The sequence below is a fragment of the Entelurus aequoreus genome, linkage group LG23, assembly GCF_033978785.1.
Source record: "Entelurus aequoreus isolate RoL-2023_Sb linkage group LG23, RoL_Eaeq_v1.1, whole genome shotgun sequence".
Classification (NCBI taxonomy): domain Eukaryota; kingdom Metazoa; phylum Chordata; class Actinopteri; order Syngnathiformes; family Syngnathidae; genus Entelurus; species Entelurus aequoreus.
In genome coordinates, this window is record NC_084753.1 from 28,114,328 (window position 1) to 28,139,846 (window position 25,519).

The 25,519-nt window shown below is 42.3% G+C and overlaps 2 protein-coding genes across 2 annotated transcripts in view; one reads left to right on the forward strand and one right to left on the reverse strand.

Moving 5' to 3' along the window:
• Positions 1–17,750, reverse strand: part of LOC133640472 (protein ripply2-like) — a 42,494-nt gene extending 24,744 nt beyond the window's left edge. The window contains exon 1 of the transcript XR_009824161.1: positions 17,637–17,750. The gene's annotated coding sequence lies outside the window, so the exon portion shown is untranslated. The remainder of the gene's footprint in view (positions 1–17,636) is intronic.
• LOC133640513 (melanocortin-2 receptor accessory protein 2-like) lies at positions 10,694–16,759 on the forward strand. Its single transcript, XM_062033979.1, has 4 exons — positions 10,694–10,821; positions 10,906–11,023; positions 11,108–11,207; positions 16,305–16,759. Exons 1-4 carry the CDS (start codon positions 10,744–10,746, stop codon positions 16,717–16,719), a joined length of 711 nt encoding a protein of 236 aa, XP_061889963.1. The 5' UTR covers positions 10,694–10,743; the 3' UTR covers positions 16,720–16,759.
• Positions 17,751–25,519: the final 7,769 nt, after the last annotated feature.

A 25,519-nucleotide genomic window follows, 5' to 3' on the forward strand; every position in this document is an offset into this window, starting at 1 on the left:
AAAAGCAACTTTTCTTTTACCTGCTGATGTGTATTTGGGATCTGCATAAGTGCTGAAAATTTGCGCGCGTCCGCCTTTGTAGTCCGTGCCGACAACGTAGTCGATAAGCTTGTTCTTTTTCTCTTTCTTCTTGTTATGGGACATTCATCCTCCGCTGTTGCCATTTCTAATATAAAGTAGTGTAATGTTCTTACTTATATCTGTCAGTAAACTCGCCATGAAAGCACTAAAACATACCGGTGTAGTGAGTTTACGTTATTCACCCAAGGAATTTTAGTTATTAGAGAGTTCCGGTGCGCCCTATGGTCCGTAAAATATGGTAGTCTACAGAACCCCTTAAGAGACAAATTAGTTTAAATTTACATTAATTCAGTGAAGACTATGATTACAGTTAATTGCTGTGAAATATAATGTAGAAACATTTTCACAGTAAATGTTGATTACAGTATTTTACTGTGAAAAATACTGTTCAATGCTGTGAAATGCTGATAATTTCTTACAGCATATATTTTCTTTAAGGCTAACCAAACGGTGTACATATATTTAAAAACAAATATGTGTTATTAGTCATTGATTATATAAATCGTATTCTCGGATTTTAAGAGGCACTTGAAAGTGAATTGAAGTGAATTACATTTACATAGCGCTTTTTCTCAAGTGACTCAAAGCGCTTTACATAGTAAAACCCAGTATCTAAGTTACATTTAAACCAGTGTGGGTGGCACTGGGAGCAGGTGGGTAAAGTGTCTTGCCCAAGGACACAACGGCAGTGACTAGGATGGCGGAAGCGGGGATCGAACCTGCAACCCTCAAAATGCTGGCACGGCCACTCTACCAACCGAGCTATATTGCCCTTAAAATACTTTCCTTTTCTCAAAAATCGACAGTACGACGAATAACCCGGTGAGCCTAATGAACGTATCAATTCTGGTTGTGCTTACCGACCTCAAAGTAATTTTGTTTGGTACATGGTGTAATGATAAGTGTGACCAGTAGATGGCAGTCACACATAAGACATACGTGTGGACTGCACATTAAAGATTAAAGATTAAAGTACCAATGATTGTCACACACACACTACACACTAGATGTGGTGAAATTTGTCCTCTGCATTTGTCCCATCCCCTTGGGGAGCAGTGGGCAGCAGCGGCACCGCGCCCGGGAATCATTTTGGTGATTTAACCCCCAACTCCAACCCTTTGTTGCTGAGTGCCAAGCAGGGAGGTTATGGGTCCCATTTTTATAGTCTTTGGTATGACTCGGCTGGGATTTGAACTCAAACCTACCGATCTCAGGGCGGACACTCTAACCACTAGGCCACTGAGATGAGATTGATGTCTGTTCAACAAATGATGCTAGCAAGCAAGACCAAAACCTTGATTTTTCATTGAGAATATACAAAACCCAAAACCAGTGAAGTTGGCACATTGTGTAAATGGTAAATAAAAACAGAATACAATGATTTGCAAATCCTTTTCAACTTATATTCAATTGAATAGACTGCAAAGACAAGATATTTAACATTCGAACTGGTAAACTTTGTTATTTTTTGCAAATATTAGCTCATTTGGAAATTGATGCCTGCAACATGTTTCAAAAAAGCTGGCACAAGTGGCAAAAAAGACTGAGAAAAATGAGGAATGCTCATCAAACACTTATTTGGAACATCCCACAGGTGAACAGGCTAATTGGGAACAGGTGGGTGCCATGATTGGGTGTAAAAGCAGCTTCCATGAAATGCTCAGTCATTCACAAACAAGGACGGGGCGAGGGTCACCCCTTTGTGAACAAATGCGTGAGCAAATTGTCCAACTGTTTAAGAACAACATTTCTCAACCAGCTATTGCAAGGAATTTAGGGATTTCACCATCTACGGTCCGTAATATCATCAAAAGTTTCGGAGAATCTGGAGAAATCACTGCACGTAAGCAAGGCCGGAAACCAAAGCCCATGACCTTTTGATCCCTCAGGCTGTACTGCATCAAAAACTGACATCAGTGTGTAAAGGATATCACCACATGGGCTCAGGAACACTTCAGAAAACCACCGTCAGTAACTACAGTTTGTCGCTACATCTGTGAGTGCAAGTTCAAACTCTACTATGCAAAGCCAAAGCCATTTATCAACAACACCCAGAAACGCCGCCGGCTTCGCTGGGCCCGAGCTCATCTAAGATGGACTGATGCAAAGTGGAAAATTGTTCTGTGGTCTGTTAATGATTATTTGCAAAACAAAAAGGATGTTTCTCAGTTCCAACATTAAATATCCTGTCGTTGCAGTCTATTCAATTGAATATAGGTTAAAAAGGATGTGCAAATCTTTGTATTCTGTTTGTTAAGGGTTAAGGAATTGTTCTTTTTTATGGAAGTATTATTGTAGTGAAGTGAATTAAGTGACTCATAATATGTTCTCTATATGGTGAATGTTTATATTCACCTTGGAGAAAGCAAACCACCAGGTTTAAGTAAATAATGGTTGAGCCTATAATAAATTAAGGAGCCTTAGTTGGACATTCACATACGGACTGGGGTAACTCTCTCACGAGAAGAGGCAACAAATTCAGACTTCGAAATGCAAAAGTGATAGCTCCATCCTGGAGGAGAGACTCCATGTCTATCTTCACGTCAACTTCTAAGTTACAACATACAGAGGTTGTTTTCCGGTCACTTACACATGAACATCTCCTTACATGGTCAGGTTGTACCGTCCTGAATTAACACACACCCAGACAGAGAAAGAAGGAATATAAGAAGGTGGTTTGGCTCCTCCAAGTTAGGAGTGCGTGCGTTTACACGATCTGTGTGTGTGTATCTGAGGTAGGGTTGTATGGTATACCGGTATTAGTATAGTACCACGATACTAATTAATCCTATTCGGTACTATATTGCCTCTGAAAATCACTAATACTCGCCTCCATGGCAACAAATAAAGTACGTTTCTTACAAGTATTATCCCTGCAGGACGAGGAATAGCTAAACATGCTTCACTACACACCGTAGCTCACCGGCGTCACAATGTAAGCAAACACCCTTGGTGGATTTACACCTAATATCCACTGTAATGATACCAAGTACAGGTGCGTATCTAGTTGATACTACTATGATTACATCGATATTTTTTAGCATCACAGAATCTTCTTTGGTTTTGTTTACATTTATATTATGTTTATAAACTCAGGAAATACGTCCCTGGACACATGAGGACTTTGAATATGACCAATGTATGATCCAGTAACTACTTGGTATCAGATCGATACATTTGTGGTATCACCCAAAACTAATGTAAAGTATCAAATAACAGAAGAATAAGTGATTATTACATTTTAACAGAAGTGTAGATAGAACATGTTAAAAGAGAAAGTAAGCAGACATTAACAGTAAATGAACAAGTAGATTAATAATTCATTTTCTACCACTTGTCCTTAATAATGTTGACAAAATAATAGAATGGAAAATGACACAATAAGGTAGTGGAATTTCTGACCTTTGAACTATATTTCGTGTCTGTCAAGAATGTCTGCTCGTTTCATTATTTTCTATTCTAAACCATTGAAGGACCAGATGTGGGTAAAAGATGAATATGGAGTCGCTCTGACCGTTCTACAAAATGTTTTGATTGTCTATTATGACTAAGGGACTCAAGGATGTTGCGGAACAAACAGGTCGAAAACAACAGGACCTTGAGGCATGGGGAAACAGATACAATGGCCAAGTGACAAGGGCTTCGGGTGATTGCTTGATTCTTGTGTCCTCCGGAGGACGTTTGTCTGTCTGCACGGGCAACTCAATCCAACTTTGTACTTTTTGACTATGGGTACATAAACCTTTTGTACTAAACTCACTTTCGTTGCTGTTTAAGCTTCAGACAATCCACTACAATATGTTACTGCATACGTCAGCAGACTAATTAGGAGCCTTTGTTTACTTATTTACTACTAAAAGACAAGTTGTCTAGCATGTTCACTATTTTATTTAAGGACAAACTTGCAATCACAAGCATATGTTTAATGTACCCTAAGATTTTTTGTTCAAATGAAGCCAGTAATGCTATTTTTTTGTGGTCCCCTTTATCTAGAAAAGTATCGAAAAGTATCGAAATAATTTTAGTACCAAAATATTGGTATCGGCACAACACTAATATGAGGTGTCCCGACATTTAACCAACCACGGAAGACACCGCGCAATTTAAACCAATCAGACACGACGTACAGCTGATGTGTGTCAAAGAGAGACGCCAAGACCCGCCTCACATTCTTTCTGATTGGTTTAAATTGCGTAGTGTCGTCCGTGGTTGGTTAAATGTAGGCACAGTGGATTGATGGCCTGGTCTTGGCTTGGTTATTTCGATCAATCAATCAGAGTTACTTGATCTACTGCAGACCTGGGCAAAATGGGCAAAATGTTTTAGATAGAGATGTCCGATAATATCGGCCGGCCGATATTATCGGCCGATAAATGCTTTAAAATGTAATATCGGAAATTATCGGTATCGGTTTTTTTATTATCGGTATCGGGTTTTTTTTGTTTGTTTTTTTTAATTTTTTTTTTATTAAATCAACATAAAAAACACAAGATACACTTACAATTAGTGCACCAACCCAAAAAAACTCCCTCCCCCATTTACACTCATTCACACAAAAGGGTTGCTTCCTTCTGTTATTAATATTGTGGTTCCTACATTATATATCAATATATATCAATACAGTCTGCAAGGGATACAGTCCGCAAGCACACATGATTGTGCGTGCTGCTGGTCCACTAATAGTACTAACCTTTAACAGTTAATTTTACTAATTTTCATTAATTACTAGTTTCTATGTAACTGATGTTATATTGTTTTACTTTCTTTTTTATTCAAGAAAATGTTTTTAATTTATCTTATTTTATTTTATTAATTTAAAAAAAAAAGGACCTTATCTTCACCATACCTGGTTGTCCAAATTAGGCATAATAATGTGTTAATTCCACAACTGTATATATCAGTATCGGTATCGGTTGATATCGGTATCGGTAATTAAAGAGTTGGACAATATCGGAATATCGGATATCGGCAAAAAGCCATTATCGGACATCCCTAGTTTTAGACCTTCAACATCAAAACTGTCGCCGCCGTTATGATGTGCAGTGCTGTTTTTAAATGACCGTAAGTCTTGAACTACAGAAAGTATTTCAATGGTCGAAATCTGCGCTTTTGGGTGTTATAGGAGTTATTACGGTAATCTACGTCACAGCAGCTCAGACCAGGAACAAAGCAGAGTGGGCGGGGTTTGTTTTCAGAGCAGCCAGTCCCAAACGCATGTGTCAGGAACAGATGCGGAAGCAGATTTTTACGTGATAATATATCATATTGTAGGTGTTTATGTCACGGCCAGGGCACATTACAGCCTGCGGACGATCACAAATCAGCGCACCTGGACCTGATGAGAGGGAGCTGTATAAAGGACCAGTGGACCCAAGGATCCATGCGGGAACTTAGTTCACTATTGTGTACCGTAAGCCGACACAAGCTTTATGCTCTCTTTTGCTCTCTGCGTTTCCCTCCGTGTCTGATGTCCTTTGTTGATCTCCCACAGTGCTTTCCCGAGTTTTCCCGTCGTGATCTCCTGTCGTTCCCCTCTGGATTCTGACTGCCTCCCTCGTTCCTCGACCCCTGCTCGGACACGGACTATGCTGCCTCGCCCCTATCCTCGACCCTCGCCTGGACACAGACCTTGCCGCTTCTCTCGCTCTCCTCAACAATTGGTAATACACAACATTTAGTTACACACATAGTCTTATACCATACACTCTTGGATTTAGGTCACACACTCCATTCTATAGTTTAGTAGTATTGTTTGTTAATATATATATATATATATATATATATATATATATATATATATATATATATATATATATATATATTTACTATATATATAATAAATCTTTGAACATCACTACCCGCCTGGTGTCTGAGCCGTCATCTCCCTCTGTGTAACCATAACAGTTTATTACACTTTGCATTCATATTTTGCTGTTTTTGTACATTTTTATTGTGTTTTGCTTTGTCTGAGAAGTAAAAGAGGAGCGACGTTCATATGTTGTTAATATTCAGTGTTTTATTGTTCATAGTTAATATTGTAAATCCCACTTTCTTTATTTTAATATACATTTCGGGTCTCCCATTCAGTAAAAAAACTGTAAAATTCAATTTCGTTTTTTTGTGGTGGTCTGTCATAACCTTTTTATAATTCTATCGGACATTGTGACTTTTGGTATTAGTGTTCCTGAAAAAAAACGACCCAAACACACATACTGTACAACAGGTTTTTACAGCTAAATGTGTATATATAATTTATACACACATACACATTGTCCCCCCCGACACATTTTTTTATTTTAATGTGGCACCCGAGTCAAAATATTTGTCCAGTTCTAAACTACGGCAAGCTGCGGAAACCAAAGTTTATTATTATGAAAAAAATATAGTGTAGTGAATGGGGAATAAAAGCGTGAGAAATGTCAAGTGTGGAGTGTAGCGTGAGAAAGGGTTCAATTGTGTGACTTGGCAGCTCTGAGAAAGTGTTCGAGCGTTGTCCACCGCAGAATACCATGATCAGTGGCTGTAAGGCGCCGACTAGTGGTGAGCGTGAGGAAAGGCAAGGGGAAGTTACAAACAGACTGTTAAAGGCCTACTGAAATGATTTTTTTAAATTTAAACAGGGATAGCAGATCCATTCTATGTGTCATACTTGATCATTTCGCGATATTGCCATATTTTTGCTGAAAGGATTTAGTAGAGAACATCGACGATAAAGTTCGCAACTTTTGGTCGCTGATAAAAAAAAGCCTTGTCTGTACCGGAAGTAGCGTGACGTCACAGGTTGAAAGGCTCCTCACATTTCCCCATTGTTTACACCAGCAGCGAGAGCGATTCGGACCGAGAAAGCGACGATTTCCCCATTAATTTGAGCCAGGATGAAAGATTCGTGGATGAGGAACGTGAGAGTGAAGGACTAGAGTGCAGTGCAGGACGTATCTTTTTTCGCTGTGACCGTAACTTAGGTACATGGTCTCATTGGATTCCACACGTTCTCCTTTTTCTATTGTGGATCACGGATTTGTATTTTAAACCACCTCGGATACTATATCCTCTTGAAAATGAGAGTCGAGAACGCGAAATGGACATTCACAGTGACTTTTATCTCCACGACAATACATCGGCGAAGCACTTTAGCTACGGAGCTAACGTGATAGCATCGTGCTTAACTGCAGATAGAAACAAAAGAAATAAACCCCTGACTGGAAGGATAGGCAGAAGATCAACAATACTATTAAACCATGGACCTGTAAATACACGGTTAATGCTTTCCAGCCTGGCGAAGCTTAACAATGCTGTTGCTAACGACGCCATTGAAGCTAACTTAGCTACGGGACCTCACAGAGCTATGCTAAAAACATTAGCTATCCACCTACGCCAGCCAGCCCTCATCTGCTCATCAACACCCGTGCCCACCTGCGTTCCAGCGATCGACGGAGCGACGAAGGACTTCACCCGATCATCGATGCGGTCGGCGGCTAGCGGCGGCTAGCGGCGGCTAGCGGCGGCTAGCGGCGGCTAGCGGCGGCTAGCGGCGGCTAGCGGCGGCTAGCGGCGGCTAGCGTCGGATAGCGCGTCTGCTATCCAAGTCAAAGTCCTCCTGGTTGTGTTGCTGCAGCCAGCCGCTAATACACCGATCCCACCTACAGCTTTCTTCTTTGCAGTCTTCATTGTTCATTAAACAAATTGCAAAAGATTCACCAACACAGATGTCCAGAATACTGTGGAATTTTGCGATGAAAACAGAGCTTTTTGTATTGGATACAATGGTGTCCGAATACTTCCATTTCAACGATTGACGTCACGCGCATACGTCATCATACATAGACGTTTTCAACCGGAAGTTTCGCGGGAAATTTTAAATTGCACTTTATAAGTTAACCCGGCCGTATTGGCATGTGTTGCAATGTTAAGATTTCATCATTGATATATAAACTATCAGACTGCGTGGTCGGTAGTAGTGGCTTTCAGTAGGCCTTTAAACTAATTTGTCTCTTAAGGGGTTCTGTAGACTACCGTATTTTCCGTACCATAGGAAAATATATATATATATACTATAGGATTATAAGGCGCACTGCCGATGAATGGTCTATTTTTGGTCCCTTTTCATATATAAGGCGCACCGGATTATAGGGTGCATTAAAGGACTGATATTATTATGATTTTTTTTCTAAATGTGAAACACTTCCTTGTGGTCTACGTAACATGTAACGGTGGTTCTTTGGTCACAGATCATCTTCCAGCCGCTTTCTGACAGTCGATTCCGGATGCGCCTTTTTGTGGGCGGTCTTATTTACGTGGCTCACCTTCGGCGGCGTCTTTTCCCCGTCATCTTTGTTGTAGCGGTGTAGCGTGCAAGGACGAGAGTGGAAGAAGTGTCAAAAGATGGAGCTAACTGTTTTAATGACATTCAGACTTTACTTCAATCAGTAACGGAGCAGCATCTCCTCATCCGGAAACAATAACACAGGAAATGTGTCCCGTGAAAAAACGTCCGACTGGAACTCTCTAATAACTAAAGTTCCTTGGGTGAATAATGTAAACTCACTACACCGGTATGTTTTAGTGCTTTCATGGTGAGTTTACTGACAGATATAAGTAAGAACTTCACACTACTTTATATTAGAAATGGCAACAGAGGAGCATGAATGTCCCATAACAAGAAGAAGAAGCTTATCGACTACGGCGTCGGCACAGACTACAAAAGCGGACGTGTGCAAATTTTCAGGAATTATGCAGATCCCAAATACACATCAGCAGGTACCAGAAGGTAAGAAATGTTGCTTTTGCATAATATTGCGAAACAAAACGCCAGATAATATGTCTTGCCTAAAACACACCATAATAATACTTGTATGTTGAAGCACAGTACAATCCAACAAGCGGTGCGGCTTCATAGCTTACCAAAGTCGTACTAAGACATTTTGATAGATTTTTGAGCGCCGTGTGTAATGTTCTATATTTTCAATGGCACATATAAAATGTTGGTGTTGTTTACTTGAGTCATATTGCAGTCTACACATATCTCTTGTGTGTGACTGCCATCTACTGGTCACACTTATCGTTACACCGTGTACCAAATAAAATTGCTTCGTGGTTGGTAAGAAAAAGCAGAATTATTCCGTACATTAGGCGCACCGGGTTATAAGCATACTTGCCAACCCTCCCGGTTTTACCGGGAGACTCCCGGTATTCAGCGCCTCTCCCGATAACCTCCCGGCAGAAATTTTCTCCCGACAAACTCCCGGTATTCAGCCGGAGCTGGAGGCCACGCCCCCTCCAGCTCAATGTGGTCCGCTTTCCCACAATATAAACAGCTTGCCCGCCCAATGACGTCATAACATCTACAGCTTTTAGAGAGTAGAGTGCACAACTGCGCACACAACAAGGAGACGAAGCAGAAGAACGAGGAAGTTACAGACATGGCGACGCCGTCGACGACCAAGATGAAGAAATACGCTTGCAAGTTCCAAAACGAATGGAAACAAGAATTTCAGTTCATCCAGGACAGTTCGAAGGGGAAGGTGTATGTAATTATGTTGCCTGTACAATTCGTAGAACAGACTTCTCCATTGAACACGGTGGCCGAAATGATATACTCAGTCATGAACGGAGAAGTTAAACAGGACAATACTGCCATCTACTGGATAGCCTCCGGTACACTGAAATTCAAGTATTTATTTTATTTATATGTATAATAAAATAAATATATATATATATATAGCTAGAATTCACTGAAAGTCAAGTATTTCATATATGTATGTATATATATATATATATATATATATATATATATATATATATATATATATATATATATATATATATATATATATATATATATATATGAAATACTTGAGTTGGTGAATTCTAGCTGTAAATATACTGCCCTATTAACCACGCCCCCAACCACGTCCCACGCCCCCAAATACGCCCTCGCCCCACCCCCGACCACCCCCCACCCACCACCTCCCGGTATCGGAGGTCTCAAGGTTGGCAAGTATGGTTATAAGGCGCACTGTCGAGTTTTGTATAGTGGTATAGTATAGTACCGGTTAGGGTGACGGTAGGTTGTGAGTTCAAACCCCGGCCGAGTCATACCAAAGACTATAAAAATGGGACCCATTACCTCCCTGCTTGGCACACAGCATCAAGGGTTGGAATTGGGGGGTTAAATCACCAAAAATGATTCCCGGGCGCGGCCACCGCTGCTGCCCACTGCTCCCCTCACCTCCCAGGGGTGAACAAGGGGATGAGTCAAATGCAGAGGACAAATTTCACCACACCTAGTGTGTGTGTGACAATCATTGGTACTTTGTAGTATAGTCCGGAAAATACGGTAATTTGGCAGCCTATCGAGGGTTCTTAAGACGACTTAAAACACAGGAATACACACAATCTGATTGATGTATTAGTACACAAATTGGATTACACGCGCACAGATTGAGATACGGGTTTGCAAATAATTCTGCTTCAATAATACCTCCACACTTTTGCCCGCCCACATCGAGAGAGGGCATGAGTTGCTGTTGCAGGTCTTTTTCTATCAGTGAGCCACGACGCTTGCACACCGAGAGGCAGCTCCTTCTTCACCTCTCACGTTAACCGGACCGACGGGGGACTTGCAAGGCGTGATTAATTTCTACCTATGGATATTGTGTTTTTATGAATTTTTACACATTAACTCCACCAACGTTACCAGCCAAAAGATTTTCAGCACAGAGGACATCCTACAGGGGAAAGGTAAACTTTATGTTATTTTTTTTATCAACTCCTTCTTTTTCATATAATTTGGAATGTATTGTCATCTTGTCGACTGCCTTCAAGGATGACATGAGTTCGCACAACCGCAGCCAAAGCAGTGCGCGGCGCAGCGACTACGTGTGGCAATATGAATACTACGACGAGGAGCCCGTGTCTTTTGAAGGACTCAAAGCGCACAGATGTAAGATTTCTGCAAGCAATTAGTGTTCATCTTCAAGTCAATACTTCACATACGTATGTATGTATGTATGTCCTCTCATTGTAGACTCCATAGTAATCGGATTCTGGATCGGACTTGCAGTGTTTGTTATTTTTATGTTTTTTCTTCTCCTGCTGCTCACCAAGACGGGAGCGCCACACCAAGAGTGAGTAAAAAAAAAAAAAAAAAAAAAAAAAGACTTCTCTCTCCCCCCACACACGTTTCATTTCATCCATCCATCCATCCATCTTCTTCCGCTTATCCGAGGTCGGGCCGCGGGGGCAGCAGCCTAAGCAGGGAAGCCCAGACTTCCCTCTCCCCAGCCACTTTGTCCAGCTCTTCCCGGGGGGATCCTGAGGCATTCCCAGGCCAGCCGGGAGACATAGTCTTCCAAAGTGGAGGAGTTCAAGTACCTCGGGGTCTTGTTCACGAGTGAGGGAAGAGTGGATTGTGAGATCGACAGGCGGATCGGTGCGGTGTCTTCAGTGTCAGAGCTTGGTCCGCATTGCCGGCAGTAAGTCGGACACGTTTCCAGTGAGGGTTGGACTCCGCCAGGGTTGCCCTTTGTCACCGATTCTGTTCATAACTTTTATGGACAGAATTTCTAGGCGCAGTCAGGGCGTTGAGGGGATCCGGTTTGGTGGCTGCAGGTTTAGGTCTCTGCTTTTTGCAGATGATGTGGTCCTGATGGCTTCATCTGGCCAGGATCTTCAGCTCTCACTGGTTCGGTTCGCAGCCGAGTGTGAAGCGACTGGGATGAGAATCGGCACCTACAAGTCCGAGTCCATGGTTCTCGCCCGGAAAAGGGTGGAGTGCCATCTCCGGGTTGGGGCAGGAGACCCCGCCCCAAGTGGAGGAGTTCAAGTACCTCGGAGTCTTGTTCATGAGTGAGGGAAGAGTGGATCATGAGATCGACAGGCGGATCGGTGCGGTGTCTTTAGTGTCAGAGCTTGGTCCGCATTGCCCGCAGTAAGTCCGACACGTTTCCAGTGAGGGTTGGACTCCGCCAAGGCTGCCCTTTGTCACAGATTCTGTTCATAACTTTTATGGACAGAATTTCTAGGCGCATTGAGGGGATCCGGTTTGGTGGCTGCAGGATTAGGTCTCTGCTTTTTGCAGATGATGTGGTCCTGATGGCTTCATCTGGCCAGGATCTTCAGCTCTCACTGGTTCGGTTCGCAGCCAAGTGTGAAGCGACTGGGATGAGAATCCGCACCTACAAGTCCGAGTCCATGGTTCTCGCCCGGAAAAGGGTGGAGCGCCATCTCCGGGTTGGGTAGGAGATCTTGCCCCAAGTGGAGGAGTTCAAGTATCTCGGAGTCTTGTTCACAAGTGAGGGAAGAGTGGATCGTGAGATCGACAGGTGGATCGATCCGTTGTGGTGAAGAAGGAGCTGAGCCGGAAGGCAAAGCTCTCAATTTACCGGTCAATCTACGTTCTCATCCTCACCTATGGTCATGAGCTTTGGGTTATGACCGAAAGGACAAGATCACAGGTACAAGCGGCCGAAATGAATTTCCTCCGGCGGGTGGCGGGGCTCTCCCTTAGAGATAGGGTGAGAAGCTCTGCCATCCGGGAGGAGCTCAAAGTAAAGCTGCTGCTCCTCCACATGGAGAGGAGCCAGATGAGGTGGTTCGGGCATCTGGTCAAGGTGCCACCCGGATGCCTCCCTCGGGAGGTGTTTAGGGAACGTCCGACCGGTAGGAGGCCACGAGAAGACCCAGGACATGTTGGGAAGACTGTGTCTCCCGGCTGACCTGGGAACACCTTGGGATCCCCCGGGAAGAGCTGGACGAAGTGGCTGGGGGGGAGGGAAGTCTGGGCTTCTCTGCTTCGGCTGCTGCCCCCGCAACCCGACTTCGGATAAGTGGAAGAAGATGGATGGATGGATGGATGGATGGAAACTAAAAAAAATACCCAATGCTCAATACTTTGTTGATGCACCTTTGCAAACAATTACAGCCTCAAGCCTTTTTGAATATGATGCCACAAGCTCTGCACACCTATCTTTGGGCAGTTTCACCAATTCCTCTTTGCAGAACCTCCCAAGCTCCATCAGATTGGATGAGGAGTGTTAGTTTTCCCCCAGGATGTCTCTGACGAGTCTCCCAGTTCCTGCTGTTGACAAACACCCCCACAGAAGATGCTACCACGACCATGCTTGACTGTGGATGCTATTAGCTTGGTGATGAGCGGTGCCTTGTTTTCTCCAAACATGATGCCTGGCATTCACGCCATAGAGTTCAAGCTTTGTCTCATCAGACCAGAGAATTTTGTTTCCCATGGTCTGAGAGTCTTTCGGGTGCATTTTAGCAAACTTTTTTTTACTAAGAAATGGCTTCTGTCACTGTACCATAAAGGCCTGATTGTTGGATTGCTGCAGAAATGATTGTCCACCTGTAAAGTTCTCCTCTCTCCACAGAGGAATGCTGCATCTCTGACAGAGTGATCGCCTCCCTGACTTGACTAAGCTAAATGCAGAGACATTCTGGATGAAAACTAACGCCTCCCATCCAACCTGATGGAGATTGATAGGTGCTGCAAAGAGGAATGGGCGAAGCTGCCCAAAGACAGGCGTGCCAAGCTTGTAGCATCGTATTCAAAAAGACTTGAGGCTTTAACAATAGTTGTAATACATTTGCAAAAAATTAAAAAAAATAAAATACTTTTTACATTGTCACTATGGGGTATTGTCTGCAGAATTTTGAGGATAAATATGAATTTATTTGATTTTGGAATAAGGCTGTAACATAACAAAACATGGAAAAAGTGAAGTTAACATTGTGAGACATTGCATACTTTCCGTATGCAATGTCTCATAATGTTAATATTTTTTAAATTACAATAAAAAAACATTTAATAACGGGTTACAAAGGTTCCTAATTTGGCTGCTGACAAATGGGGTGTATATTCCCGAAATAATCTTTTTGCTAATTTACTGTTAATAGCTGGTTGCTTTCTGTTGTAAATAGGATCTTTCCACACTTCTGTTAAAATGTAATAAACACTTATTCATCTGTTGTTTGGATACTTGACATTAGTTGTGGGTGTTACTTTCGCTGATGTGTTGGACTTTAACAATATTATGTCAGACCCACTCGACATCCATTGCTTTCGGTCTCCCCTAGAGGGGGGAGGGGGGGTTACCCACATATGCGGTCCTCTCCAAGGTTTCTCATAGTCATTCACATTGACGTCCCACTGGGGTGAGTTTTTCCTTACCCTTATGTGGGCTCTGTACCGACGATGTCGTTGTGGCTTGTACAGCCCTTTGAGACACTTGTGATTTAGGGCTATATAAATAAACATTGATTGATTGATTGATTGATACTCCAAATTGGAGTATCAATCCAATATCAAGTAGTTACAGGGGCAGAAATGGTCAACCCACTACTGATACTGATACTTCAAATTTTCAAGATCGATAAATGATGACATTTTTATCACAGTTATTCGGTTAAATATTCTAATGATTCCTTGTTACCTTTTATTACATACAACTAGTATAACAAAGTCAATAGTGCTCTTATATCCTAAGTTTGTGAACAATAACAAACGACAAAAAATATTTTTGTGATTAAAAAAATGGTTATTAAACCACTATAGTATTGAAGTGTAAAATTAATTGCAAAACCCAAAACCAGTGAAGTTGGCATGTTGTGTGAATAGTAAATAAAAACAGAATACAATGATTTGCTAATCATTTTCAATCTATATATATATATATATATATATTCAATTGAATAGACAGCAAAGACAAGATAGTTAAAATTCAAACTGGAAAACATTTGGAATTTAATGCCTGCAACATGTTTTAAAAAAGCTGGCACAAGTGGCAAAAAAGACTGAGAACGTTGAGTAATGCTCATCAAACACTTATTTGGAACATCCCACAGGTGAACAGGCTAATTGGGAACAGGTGGGTGCCATGATTGGGTATAAAAGCAGCTTGCATGAAATGCTCAGTCATTCACAAACAAGGATGGGGCGAGGGTCACCACTTTGTGAACAAATGCGTGAGCAAATTGTCCAACAGTTTAAGAACAACATTTCTCAACAAGCTATTGCAAGGAATTTAGGGATTTCACCATCTACGCTCCGTAATATCATCAAAAGGTTCAGAGAATCTGGAGAAATCACTGCATGTAAGCAGCAATGCCTGTGACCTTGGATCCCTCAGGCATACTGCATCAAAAATCGACATCAGTGTGTAAAGGATATCACCACATGGGCTCAGGAACACTTCAGAAAACCACTGTCAGTAACTACAGTTGGTCGCTACATCTGTAAGTGCAAGTTAAATCTCTACTATGCAAAGCCAAAGCCATTTATCAACAACACCAGAAACGCCACCAGCTTCGCTGGGCCCGAGATCATCTAAGATGGACTGATGCAAAATGGAAAAGTGTTCTGTGGTCTGACGAGTCCACATTTCAAATTGTTTTTGGAAACTGTGGACGTTGTGTCCTCCGGACCAAAGAGGAAAAGAACCATCCGGATTGTTATAAGCACAAAAGTTGAAAAGCCAGCATGTGTGATGGTATGGGGGTGTATTAGTGCCCAAGACATGGGTAACTTACACATCTGTGAAGGCGCCATTAATGCTGAAAGGTACATACAGCTTTTGGAGCAACATATGTTGCCATCCAAGCAACGTTACCATGGACGCCCCTGCTTATTTCAGCAAGACAATGCCAAGCCACGTGTTACATCAACGTGGCTTCATAGTAAAAGAGTGCGGGTACTAGACTGGCCTGCCTGTAGTCCAGACCTGTCTCCCATTGAAAATGTGTGGCGCAATACGAAGCCTAAAATAGCACAACGGAGACCCCCGGACTGTTGAACAACTTAAGCTGTACATCAAGCAAGAATGGGAAAGAATTCCACCTGAGAAGCTTAAAAAATGTGTCTCCTCAGTTCCCAAACGTTTACTGAGTGTTGTTAAAAGGAAAGGCCATGTAACACAGTGGTAAAAATGCCCCTTTCCCAACTACTTTGGCACGTGTTACAGCCATGAAATTCTAAGTTAATTATTATTTGCAAAAAAAAAAAAAAAGTTTATGAGTTTGAACATCAAATATGTTGTCTTTGTGGTACATTCAATTGAATATGGGTTGAAAAGGATTTGCAAATCATTGTATTCTGTTTATATTTACATCTAACACAATTTCCCAACTCATATGGAAACGGGGTTTGTAATTGAAGCATTGCTAAAACAGATGTGGCTTAAAAATGTTGTCACGTTTTCTTTGTTCCTTGCCAGGAATCCAGACTTTGAAAACATCCATGGTCCACGGAGCGGTCTCGTGGACATAGGTGCACCAAGAGATGACAACCACAAAGCCTTTTGTCGTCCCTTCCTGCCAGAGTCCCGCTCCTACTTCGATTTCTACATCAGTGAGGCTGAAGAGAGTAAGAGGAGGCAGAATCCCGAAGAGAAGCAGACGGGGTCACCAAAAGCGGGGAGTATCTCCCCTGAAGCTATAGATGAAGAGGACCCAGGCGTTGGGATAGTAGATGAGCGGACACCAGACAGAGACTATGTATTCTTGTCCCACTTCAACATCCCAAACTTTATCAACTTTGAACATAGCTCTTCGCTGGAAGATGACCTGCTGTGTGAGACGCCCGTCACACTCGACCAGAACCAGCATGACCCACAAAGTGACATCCACTGACTAACCGGCTGTGAAAAGACGCTTTTCTTGGAGGACATGACAGAAGCTTGGAAACCTGCTCAACCTTTAGAATTAGGATTTCATATTCACTTTTTATTTATTATTTATTAGCCTTTATTTAACCAGGTAAAATCCCATTGAGATCAAAGATCTCTTTTCCAAGGGAGACCTGGCCAAGAGGGCAGCAGCAAGGTTACATTAAAAACAGTAAACAAATACATAAAACATCACACTTACGACATTAAAACTTGCTCACATAACACATGTGCATACAGACAAGGTAGACTGCAGTCCTTTCACAGAAGCTTTAAACTCATTCAACGTAACAAGGGTTTGAAGTTTAATATTTGATTGTAGGTTATTCCAAGCCTTCGCTGCTGAAAACCTAAATGCTTTTTTGCCCAGTTCAGTTCTTACTTTGGGGACGACAAATTGCAGAACATTCATTGAACGAAGATTGTGACTTCCTTGTTTCTTTGTTAAAAGACAAGACAGATAAGATGGAGTGATACCCAGAATGGTTTTGTAGATGAAAACATACCAATGATTGAGGCGTCGAGCACATAAAGATGTCCAGTTAACCATTGAGTATAATACGCAATGGTGAGTAAGGGGAGCGCAGTTGGTGATAAATCTCAGTGCACCGTGGTACACACTATCCAGCTTGTGGAGACAACCAGCAGTAGCATTCATGTACAACACATCTCCATAGTCAATAACAGGTAAGAAGGTTGTTTCCACCAATTTCTGTTTCACAGTAAAAGAAAAGCAAGACTTGTTTCTATAATAAAATCCCAGTAAAAGTTTCAGTTTTTTTACAACATACTGAATGTGCTCCTTAAAACTCAAGTGGTCATCAATTAAAAATCCTAAATATTTAAAAGCACATACTAACATACTAACATAATTTCACTTACAATAATAGTAGCTAGGATTGAAACGAAACACAACTATCCATCCATTCGTCCGTCTTCTTCCGCTCATCCAAAGTCGGGTTGCGGGGGCAACAGCCGAAGGTGACAAGACCAGACTTCCCTCTCCGCAGCCACTTCGTCCAGCTCCACCTGGGGGATCCCGAGGCGATCCCAGGCCAGCCAGTCTATCAAAATCAGAATCAGAAATACTTTAATAATCCCAGAGGGGAAATTAAGATTTTCAGCGCAATCCCATTCAAGATCAGACTAACATTACGGGGAGACAGAACAGGATCGCTGACGGGTCTGCCAACGTCCGGCGTTCCTTACAAAAAAGGTGAGAAACAGGTAAACGCTGGGGACGGGGGTCTGGGGGGTGGTGGGAAATAAAATATTCAGTCCAAGCCTGGGCCCCTGAAGAGGGGGTCCAGATTTAGGCCAAGGAAGAAAAAAAACTCATAGCCATAGCACACATAAACGTGTGTACGAGGGAAACATCAAAGCACACAAAGGACATTAAAGACATTAAAAGAGCAGAGCTGATGCAACCAGCCACTTCTACACACAGCCACATAAGTAAAACAACAACAAAAAAACATATACACTGTGGTGGCCTCTGTGGTGTTCCACGCCATCGTCTGCTGGGGTGGGGGGAGCATGGCCAGAGACAGGAGCAGACCCAACAAAGCAACCAAGAGAGCCGACTCTACCCTCGGCTGCCCACCAACTCTCGGCCAGTGTCCAGTCCAGATGAAAGAGCGAGGATGTGTCTAAGGAGACCGAGGTGTCCGATACCTGCTCATTTAACCAAGTAACTGTGATGCTTGTCCGTCCCGGCGGTCAGCGCCAGCTCCGCAGCCCTGTCTCTTCATCCGCATCTCCTCCAGCGTCTCCAAACGGACTCTGGTGTAGCAGAGACCCAGCAGCTGGTCTCCATGGCCAAAAGGCTCCCAGGAGCAAGGATGCGTCTAAGGAGACCGAGGCGTCCGATACCCGCTTATTCAGCCAAAACACTGTGAAGCTTGTCCGTCCCGGCGGTCAGCGCCAGCTCCGCAGCCCTGTCTCTTCATCCGCATCTCCTCCAGTGTCTCCAAACGGACTCTGGTGTAGCAGAGACCCAGCAGCTGGTCTCCATGGCCAAAAGGCTCCCAGGAGCAAGGATGCGTCTAAGGAGACCGAGGCGTCCGATACCCGCTTATTCAGCAAAAACACTGTGAAGCTTGTCCGTCCCGGCGGTCGGCGGCAGCTCCGCAGCCCTGTCTCTTCATCCGCATCTCCTCCAGTCTCTCCAAATGGACTCTGGTGTGGCAGAGACCCAGCAGCTGGTCTCCATGGCCAAAAGGCTCTCAGGAGCAAGGATGCGTCTAAGGAGACCGAGGCGTCCGATACCCGCTTATTCAGCCAAAACACTGTGAAGCTTGTCCGTCCCGGCGGTCGGCGCCAGCTCCGCAGCCCTGCTTTCATCCGCATCTCCTCCAGTCTCTCCAAATGGACTCTGGTGTGGCAGAGACCCAGCAGCTGGTCTCCATGGCCAAAAGGCTCCCAGGAGCAAGGATGCGTCTAAGGAGACCGAGGCGTCCGATACCCGCTCATTCAGCCAAAACACTGTGAAGCTTGTCCGTCCAGGCGCTCTGCGCCAGCTCCGCAGCCCTGTCTCTTCATCCGCATCTCCTCCAGTCTCTCCAAACGGACTCTGGTGTGGCAGAGACCCAGCAGCTCATCTCCATGGCCAAAAGGCTCCCGGGAGGCAGATCCAGAAGTTCACAAAAACCACAGCAGAAGTCCCGAAAGTGCCACCCCTTGTTACACAGTCCCAAAGGGTCCCGAACCAAAAGGCAAAAAAACCCACATGAAAACAAGAGGGAAATATCAGGAACTCAAAAGGATGACAAAGAGCACAGAGCTCCTGTCAACAGCAGCCACTACAGCGGCGCCATCTTGGAAAAGAAAGTCTATCCAACGTGTCCTGGGTCTTCCGTGGCCACCTACCGGTCGGACGTGCCCTAAACGCCTCCCCATGGAGGAGTCCTGGGGGAATCCTGAACCAGATGCTCGAACCACCTCATATGGCTCCTCTCGATGTGGAGGAGCAGCGGCTTTACTTTGGCTCCTCCTGGATGACTGAGCTTCTTATCCTATCTCTAAAGGGAGAGGCGCACCACCCAACGGAAGAAACTAATTTCGGCCGCTTGTACCAGTGATCTTGTCCTTTCGGTCAAAACCCAAAGCTCATGACCGTAGGTGAGGATGGGAACGTACATCAACCGGTAAATTGAGAGCTTTGCCTTCCGGCTCAGCTCCTTCTTTACCACAACGAATCGATGCAGTGTCCGCATTACCGCAGAAGCCGCACCGATCCGCCTGTCAATCTCACGTTCCACTCTTCCCTCACTCGTGTACTTCAACTCCTCCACTTGGGGCAATATTTTTTTTCCCAACCCGGTAATTGCACTCCACCCTTTTACGGGCGGAACCATGGACTAGGACTCGGAGGTGCTGATTCTCATCCCAGTCGCTTCACACTTGGCTGTGAACCGATCCAGTGAGAGCTGAAGATCCTGGCCAGTTGAGGCCATCAGGACCACATCATCTGCAAACAGTAGAGACCTAATCCTGCAACCACCAAACCGGATCCCAACAACACCCTGACTGTGCCTAGTAATTCTGTCCTTAAAAGTTATGAACAGATTTGGTGACAAAGGGCAACCCTTAGTGAAAACAGGTCCGACTTACTGCCGGCAATGCGGACCAAGCTCTGACACCGTACATCATACAGGGAGTCGACCACCATAATCAGACAGTCCGATACCCCATATTCTGAGTACTCCCCGACACAGTCGAATGCCTTATTCAAGTCCACAAAGCACATGTTGACTGGTCGGGCAAACTCCCATGCACCCCTCAAGCACCCTGCCGAGAGTATAGAGCTGGTCCACAGTTCCACAACCAGGACAAAAACGACACGGCTCCTCCTAAATCGGAGTGTAGAGGTTGCCCTCTAGTGGGTTCTCCACACCACCACACACTGCCAGGAATTCAGGGTATAACACTGTTTTATTTCGTTCTCACGAGGTGCGAGCCTTTTGCTTCCCAGCAACAATTCTTTCTGCGTCTGCCCAGCAGCAACTCCAACTCCAACTACTCGTCTCATCACGGCTGCTGCTAATAAAGGCGACAGGTGATTAGATAACAAGGTCCACCTGGGCCATCTACGAACCTGTCGCTGTCTTCGAGGCTGGTCCTGGCAACACCCCGCTTCGCGGCAGACCCGCAGGCCACGCCCCCTCCACACCGAGGTTGGATTATCAGGCGTAGCCTGCTCTCTAGTACACCTGAACAGACCTTACCAAGAAGGCTGAGGGGTGTAATCCCACAATAATTGGAACACACCCTCCGGTTCCCCTTCTTAACGGGACGAACTACCACCTAGGTCTGTCAATCCAAATGGTTAAAAAAAATATACTCCAAAAGTACAGTCGCATTATTAAAACACCAAAGTTACTAGACTAGAATAGTTATTTTGTGGTATCATTCCTCCCACCAGTTATTAATGATGACGCTGCCGTTCATAATGCTGCAAAAACAACGAAAAAGACACTGAAAAAATTATACTACAAAAGTACAGTCCTACTATTGCAAATAGAAACTCAAAATTACTAGGCTAGTATAGTTTGTTTACGCCATCGTTCCTCCCACCAGTTATTAACAATAACACCGCATTCCATAATGCGGGAAAGGAGAGGCTTAAAAAAATATACTACAAAAGTAAAGTCTGAGTATTACAACACCAAAGTTACTACACTAAAATGTTTATTTTGTGGTATCGTTCCTCCCACCAGTTATTAATGATGACGTTGCCTTTCTTAATGCTGCAAAGTAGACGCTGAAAAAATTATACTACAAAAGTACAGTTGTAGTATTGCAAGTAGAAACTCAAAATTACTAGACTAGTATAGTTATTCTACGCCATCGTTCCTCTCACCAGGTATTAATGATAACGCTGCATTGCATATTGTGGCATAGTAGACCCTAAAAAAATATATACTACAAAAGTACAATCCTAGTGTTAGAGGTATAAACCCAAAATTACTAGACCAGAATAGTTGTTTTATGACAATGTTCCTCCCACCAGTTATTAATAATAACGCTGCCTTACATAATCTTGCAAGGGAGATGCTGAAAAATGTGTACAAGAAAAGTACATTGCTAGTATTGCAAGTAGAAACTGAAAATTACTAGACTAGTATAATTTTTTTACGCCATCGTTCCTCCCACCAGTTATTAACAATAACACCGCATTGCATAATGCGGCAAAGGAGAGGCTTAAGAAAATATACTACAAAAGTAAAGTCCGAGTATTACAACACCAAAGTTACTAGACTAAAATTTGTATTTTGTGGTATCGTTCCTGTCACCAGTTATTAATGATGACATTGCCTTTCATAATGCTGCAAAGTAGACGCTGGAAGAATTATACTACAAAAGTACAGTTCTAGTATTGCAAGTAGAAACTCAAAATTACTAGATTAGTATAGTTCTTTTATGCCATCGTTCCTCTCACCAGTTATTAATGATAACGCTGCCTTGCATATTGTGGCATAGTAGACCCTAAAAAAATATATACCGTACTACAAAAGTACAGTCCTAGTGGTAGAGGTATAAAACCAAAATTACTAGACCAGAATAGTCATTTATGACATCGTTCCTCCCACCAGTTATTAATAATAAAGCTGCCTTACATAATCTTGCAAGGGAGATGCTGAAAAATGTATACAACAAAAGTACAGTGCTACTATTGCAAGTAGAAACTCAAAATTACTAGACTAGTATAGTTATTTCATGCCATCGTTCCTCCCACCAGTTATTAAAAATAACACCGCATTGCATAATGCGGCAAAGGAGAGGCTTAAAAAAATATACTACAAAAGTAAAGTCCGAGTATTACAACACAAAAGTTACTAGACTAAAATTTGTATCTTGTGGTATCGTTCCTGTCACCAGTTATTAATGATGACATTGCCTTTCATGATGCTGCAAAGTAGACGCTGAAAGAATTATACTACAAAAGTACAGTCCTAGTATTGCAGGTAGAAACTCAAAATTACTAGACTAGTATAGTTATTCTACGCCATCGTTCCTCTCACCAGTTTTTAATGATAACGCTGCCTTGCATATTGTGGCATAGTAGACCCTAAAAAAATATATACTACAAAAGTACAGTCCTAGTGTTAGAGGTATAAACCCAAAATGACTGGACCAGAATAGTTATTTTATGACAATGTTTCTCCCACCAGTTATTAATAATAACGCTGCCTTACATAATCCAGCAAGGGAGATGCTGAAAAATGTATTCCACAAAAGTACAGTCCTAGTACTGTATTCCAAGTCAAAGTCAAAGTCAAAATTACTAGACTAGAATAGTTATTCTGTGCCATCGTTCCTCTCACCAGTTATTAATGATAACGCTGCATTGCATATTGCGGCATAGTAGACCCTAAAAAAATATATACTACAAAAAGTACAATCCTAGTGTGAGAGGTATAAACCCAAAATTACTAGACCAGAATAGTTGTTTTATGACAATGTTCCTCCCACCAGTTATTAATAATAACGCTGCCAACCATAATCCAGCAAGGGAGATGCTGAAAAATGTATACCACAAAAGTACAGTCCTAGTACTGTATTCCAAGTCAAAGTCAAAGTCAAAATTACTAGACTAGAATAGTTATTCTACGCCATCGTTCCTCTCACCAGTTATTAATGATAACGCTGCATTGCATATTGCGGCATAGTAGACCCTAAAAAAATATATACTACAAAAGTACAATCCCAGTGTTAGAGGTATAAACCCAAAATTACTAGACCAGAATAGTTGTTTTATAACAATGTTCTTCCCACCAGTTATTAATAATAACGCTGCCTTACATAATCTTGCAAGGGAGATGCTGAAAAATGTATACAAGAAAAGTGCAGTGCTAGTATTGCAAGTAGAAACTAAAAATTACTAGACTAGTTTAGTTATTTTACACCATTGTTCCTCCCACCAGTTATTAACAATAACACCGCATTGCATAATGCGGCAAAGGAGAGGCTTAAAAAAATATACTACAGAAGTAAAGTCCAAGTATTACAACACCAAAGTTACTAGACTAAAATTTTTATTTTGTGGTATCGTTCCTCCCACCAGTTATTAATGATGACGTTGCCTTTCATGATGCTGCAAAGTAGACGCTGAAAGAATTATACTACAAAAGTACAGTCCTAGTATTGCAGGTAGAAACTCAAAATTACTAGACTAGTATAGTTATTCTACGCCATCGTTCCTCTCACCAGTTATTAATGATAACGCTGCCTTGCATATTGTGGCATAATAGACCCTAAAAAAATATATACTACAAAAGTACAGTCCTAGTGTTCGAGGTATAAACCCACAATGACTGGACCAGAATAGTTATTTTATGACAATGTTCCTCCCACCAGTTATTAATAATAACGCTGCCTTACATAATCCAGCAAGGGAGATGCTGAAAAATGTATACCACAAAAGTACAGTCCTAGTACTGTATTCCAAGTCAAAGTCAAAGTCAAAATTACTAGACTAGAATAGTTATTCTACGCCATTGTTCCTCTCACCAGTTATTAATGATAACGCTGCATTGCATATTGCGGCATAGTAGACCCTAAAAAAATATATACTACAAAAGTACAATCCTAGTGTTAGAGGTATAAACCCAAAATTACTAGACCAGAATAGTTGTTTTATGACAATGTTCCTCCCACCAGTTATTAATAATAACGCTGCCAACCATAATCCAGCAAGGGAGATGCTGAAAAATGTATACCACAAAAGTACAGTCCTAGTACTGTATTCCAAGTCAAAGTCAAAGTCAAAATTACTAGACTAGAATAGTTATTCTACGCCATCGTTCCTCTCACCAGTTATTAATGATAACGCTGCATTGCATATTGCGGCATAGTAGACCCTAAAAAAATATATACTACAAAAGTACAATCCTAGTGTTAGAGGTATAAACCCAAAATTACTAGACCAGAATAGTTGTTTTATGACAATGTTCTTCCCACTAGTTATTAATAATAACGCTGCCTTACATAATCTTGCAAGGGAGATGCTGAAAAATGTATACAAGAAAAGTGCAGTGCTAGTATTGCAAGTAGAAACTAAAAATTACTAGACTAGTATAGTTATTTTACACCATTGTTCCTCCCACCAGTTATTAACAATAACACCGCATTGCATAATGCGGCAAAGGAGAGGCTTAAATAAATATACTACAGAAGTAAAGTCCAAGTATTACAACACCAAAGTTACTAGACTAAAATTTTTATTTTGTGGTATCGTTCCTCCCACCAGTTATTAATGATGACGTTGCCTTTCATGATGCTGCAAAGTAGACGCTGAAAGAATTATACTACAAAAGTACAGTCCTAGTATTGCAGGTAGAAACTCAAAATTACTAGACTAGTATAGTTATTCTACGCCATCGTTCCTCTCACCAGTTATTAATGATAACGCTGCCTTGCATATTGTGGCATAATAGACCCTAAAAAAATATATACTACAAAAGTACAGTCCTAGTGTTCGAGGTATAAACCCACAATGACTGGACCAGAATAGTTATTTTATGACAATGTTCGTCCCACCAGTTATTAATAATAACGCTGCCTTACATAATCCAGCAAGGGAGATGCTGAAAAATGTATACCACAAAAGTACAGTCCTAGTACTGTATTCCAAGTCAAAGTCAAAGTCAAAATTACTAGACTAGAATAGTTATTTTTACGCCATCGTTCCTCCCACCAGTTATTAATGATAACGTTGCCTTTCATAATGCTGCATAGTAGACCCTGAAAAAATATATACTACA